The following is a 2,231-nucleotide window of genomic DNA, read 5'->3' as shown; positions in this document are numbered from 1 at the left end:
TCCAACCGAAAGCATCAGGACTGGGGACATTCTGTTCAGTTTTCCGGCTCATCAACAAGATGCGAGCTTGGTATATACTCCGGTTTGTGTGCTGGATCAGAGCAGCCTGAGATGGTGGGAGATTCTGCATCATTTGTACTTTGCGGGGGAAGAGTTTCTTCCTCAGGTCATTGACGCTTTCAGGCGAGGTTGTGCTGTCATACAAAATGCAGGTTAATTGTTCTATGACTTTGAAGAGAGGCGATTCAACCGACTTTGGCGTGAAGGATACTGCATAGGGAAGTGGAAGGCTTCAGTAGCTGTAGGAAATGCCCTCCAGGCCTCCCAAGATGACTTTTTTGCCCTTCCATTGAACTGTGATGTAGTATCTGACCCAGTGAAGGCATGGAGGAATGGAAGTGCTCTGGATTTCCCTTCACCGAGTTCACCACAGAGGGAGTTGATGTGGTAGAACCTGAAGTGTTTTCCTTTTCCAAATGCTACCCACAGCTGAACATCAGGATGTTTCTCTAGAAGGTCAAAGAATATGCCAGCCAGAATGACCACAACATCTGTATCCACTGTGCTGACCATAATAGTCTTTGCACCCTTTTGTAAAGCATCTGCGATATAAAGGCACATTCTGGAGTCGGCCTCTTCATGATCGGTTGCTGGCATAGGTTCACTGCTGCCTTTGGACACAACTGATTGTCCAGAGGTGATGTACACTCCCTTATCAACTGGATACTCATAGTCGGTAACTTCCTCTGTCAGCAAAGCAAACGGCTCTTCCTTGTTCTTGGACTCCTGTAGGAATGTAGCAACGTTTCCAGGCAGCTTTGGCTGTGGGGCGACTTTCTTTCTCACACCCTTCCCTCTCTTCTCGCGAGTAGTATCCTTCAGGCTGCCCTCCCTGTCGGTGTCCCATACAATGTCCATCCGCTTGCAGCTTCGAAGCTGGTGATTGGTCCAGCGTATGAAGTTTCCAGCACTGTAGTCACCAAATGTTGTAGCGTCACCTCTAGGAAGAGTGTGCACTACCGCTGGGGCATCAAACTGTGTGGGAGCTTCTGGCTGCTTGCTGGGCTTCAGGAGATCCAGTAACTGCGATTTAGAGCTTGGCAGTCGGAGTTTACCATGCTGACTCAAGGATGGGGGCCAGGGATGATTCTCATGAGAGAAGAACTCATCCATATCGGCATCACGAACCTGGCTAGAGATGAACAGCTTGCTGAAGAGACTGTAGTCGCTCTTGATGTCCTCCATTTGCTGTTTCGTCTTTGATTTAGATTTAGCATGAAGTTGTTTGAAAAGAAGCAGTCGATTCCATTTGATTGGCTTATTGATTGACACAGTCCTCTCTACAAGGACATCCTTAACATAGGCTTTCTACTGTTCCTTCCCTAGGGCTTCCATTGTATGCAGGGTATTGGCTGCAGCTTCATCAAGACAATTGTTACTGTCGATTGTCATGAGTTCTTGTGAATCTCCCAGAAAAGGGTTACCCATCGATGTAATTGTTGCACAGAGTTTATTGACTTTTGGCTTGACCATTTCTTGAGTGGAAGCCCCCTGTTGATGGTTTTGGCTGTCAGTAGTCTCGTGAGCGGTGTACTGGTCTTCAAGCTCTGAGAGTAGTCTGGCCTGTTCAGGACCTGACACCATCAATCTCTTGAACGCTGCAGGGTTCTCTGTCAATCCAATTGCTCCACCAGTGTCCTTCACTCATCCATTGTTTTGCTCATGTGCTTGATCCAGTGGCAGGGTAGAGAATTTTCTTTGTGTCTTGGGGAAGACCCAGAACTTCTGTAGGCCATCTCTGATACTGTCGGGTTGGGATTTCATGTCCCTGATATGCACAGGAATCCAGCGAGTGTAATTTGGGTGGTCTAAGGCAAAGAACCAGGGGGTCAATGTCTCAAGTACAGCAATGAAGAGTGAGAAGTTTCTCTCACGATGAGAACGAACAAAGATGAGGACCAGGATTTCTAATCGCAGAATTATGACCCAGTACTCAGAGGTGGGATTCTTTGCACACATTTCTTTCTTCCAGTCATTGAAGGCTGCTTCATCATGAGGGCCTCGCTTCTCTAGGCATGCATCTTGCTGCAGTTTGGCAAGGGAAAGTGCGCTGATCTGAAGGGCATGCCTCGTCCTTGTCACGTGAGTTACATGAAGGAAGGAGTCTGCAGTTCCTGCAGAAGCAACACCTGCATCACTCAGAGCTGTAGTCCAACCACTTCCTTCTAGCA

General features: G+C 47.8%; 1 protein-coding gene across 1 annotated transcript; it reads right to left on the bottom strand.

Moving 5' to 3' along the window:
• Nucleotides 1-222: 222 nt before the first annotated feature.
• On the bottom strand, nt 223-1,644 carry LOC147035148 (uncharacterized). Its single transcript, XM_085863572.1, has 2 exons — nt 1,440-1,644; nt 223-1,340 (listed from the first exon to the last, which is right to left on the bottom strand). The coding sequence occupies exons 1-2, from the start codon at nt 1,642-1,644 to the stop codon at nt 223-225; spliced, it is 1,323 nt and encodes a 440-aa protein (XP_085719698.1).
• Between the last annotated feature and the right edge of the window lie 587 nt (nt 1,645-2,231).

The sequence above is a fragment of the Eptatretus burgeri genome, chromosome 1, assembly GCF_056783735.1.
Source record: "Eptatretus burgeri isolate ZD-2024b chromosome 1, Ebu_testis_v1, whole genome shotgun sequence".
In the NCBI taxonomy this organism is placed as follows: Eukaryota; Metazoa; Chordata; class Myxini; order Myxiniformes; family Myxinidae; genus Eptatretus; species Eptatretus burgeri.
This window is presented reverse-complemented; position numbering and strand designations above follow the sequence as displayed.

Coding starts and splice junctions, on each gene's coding strand:
- LOC147035148 (XM_085863572.1), bottom strand. CDS start 1,644: ATGGTGTCAGGTCCTGAACAGGCCAGACTACTCTCAGAGCTTGAAGAC. Junction 1,341..1,439: donor AGAACTCATGACAATCGACA/GTAACAATTGTC, acceptor ATGTCCTTGTAG/AGAGGACTGTGTCAATCAAT.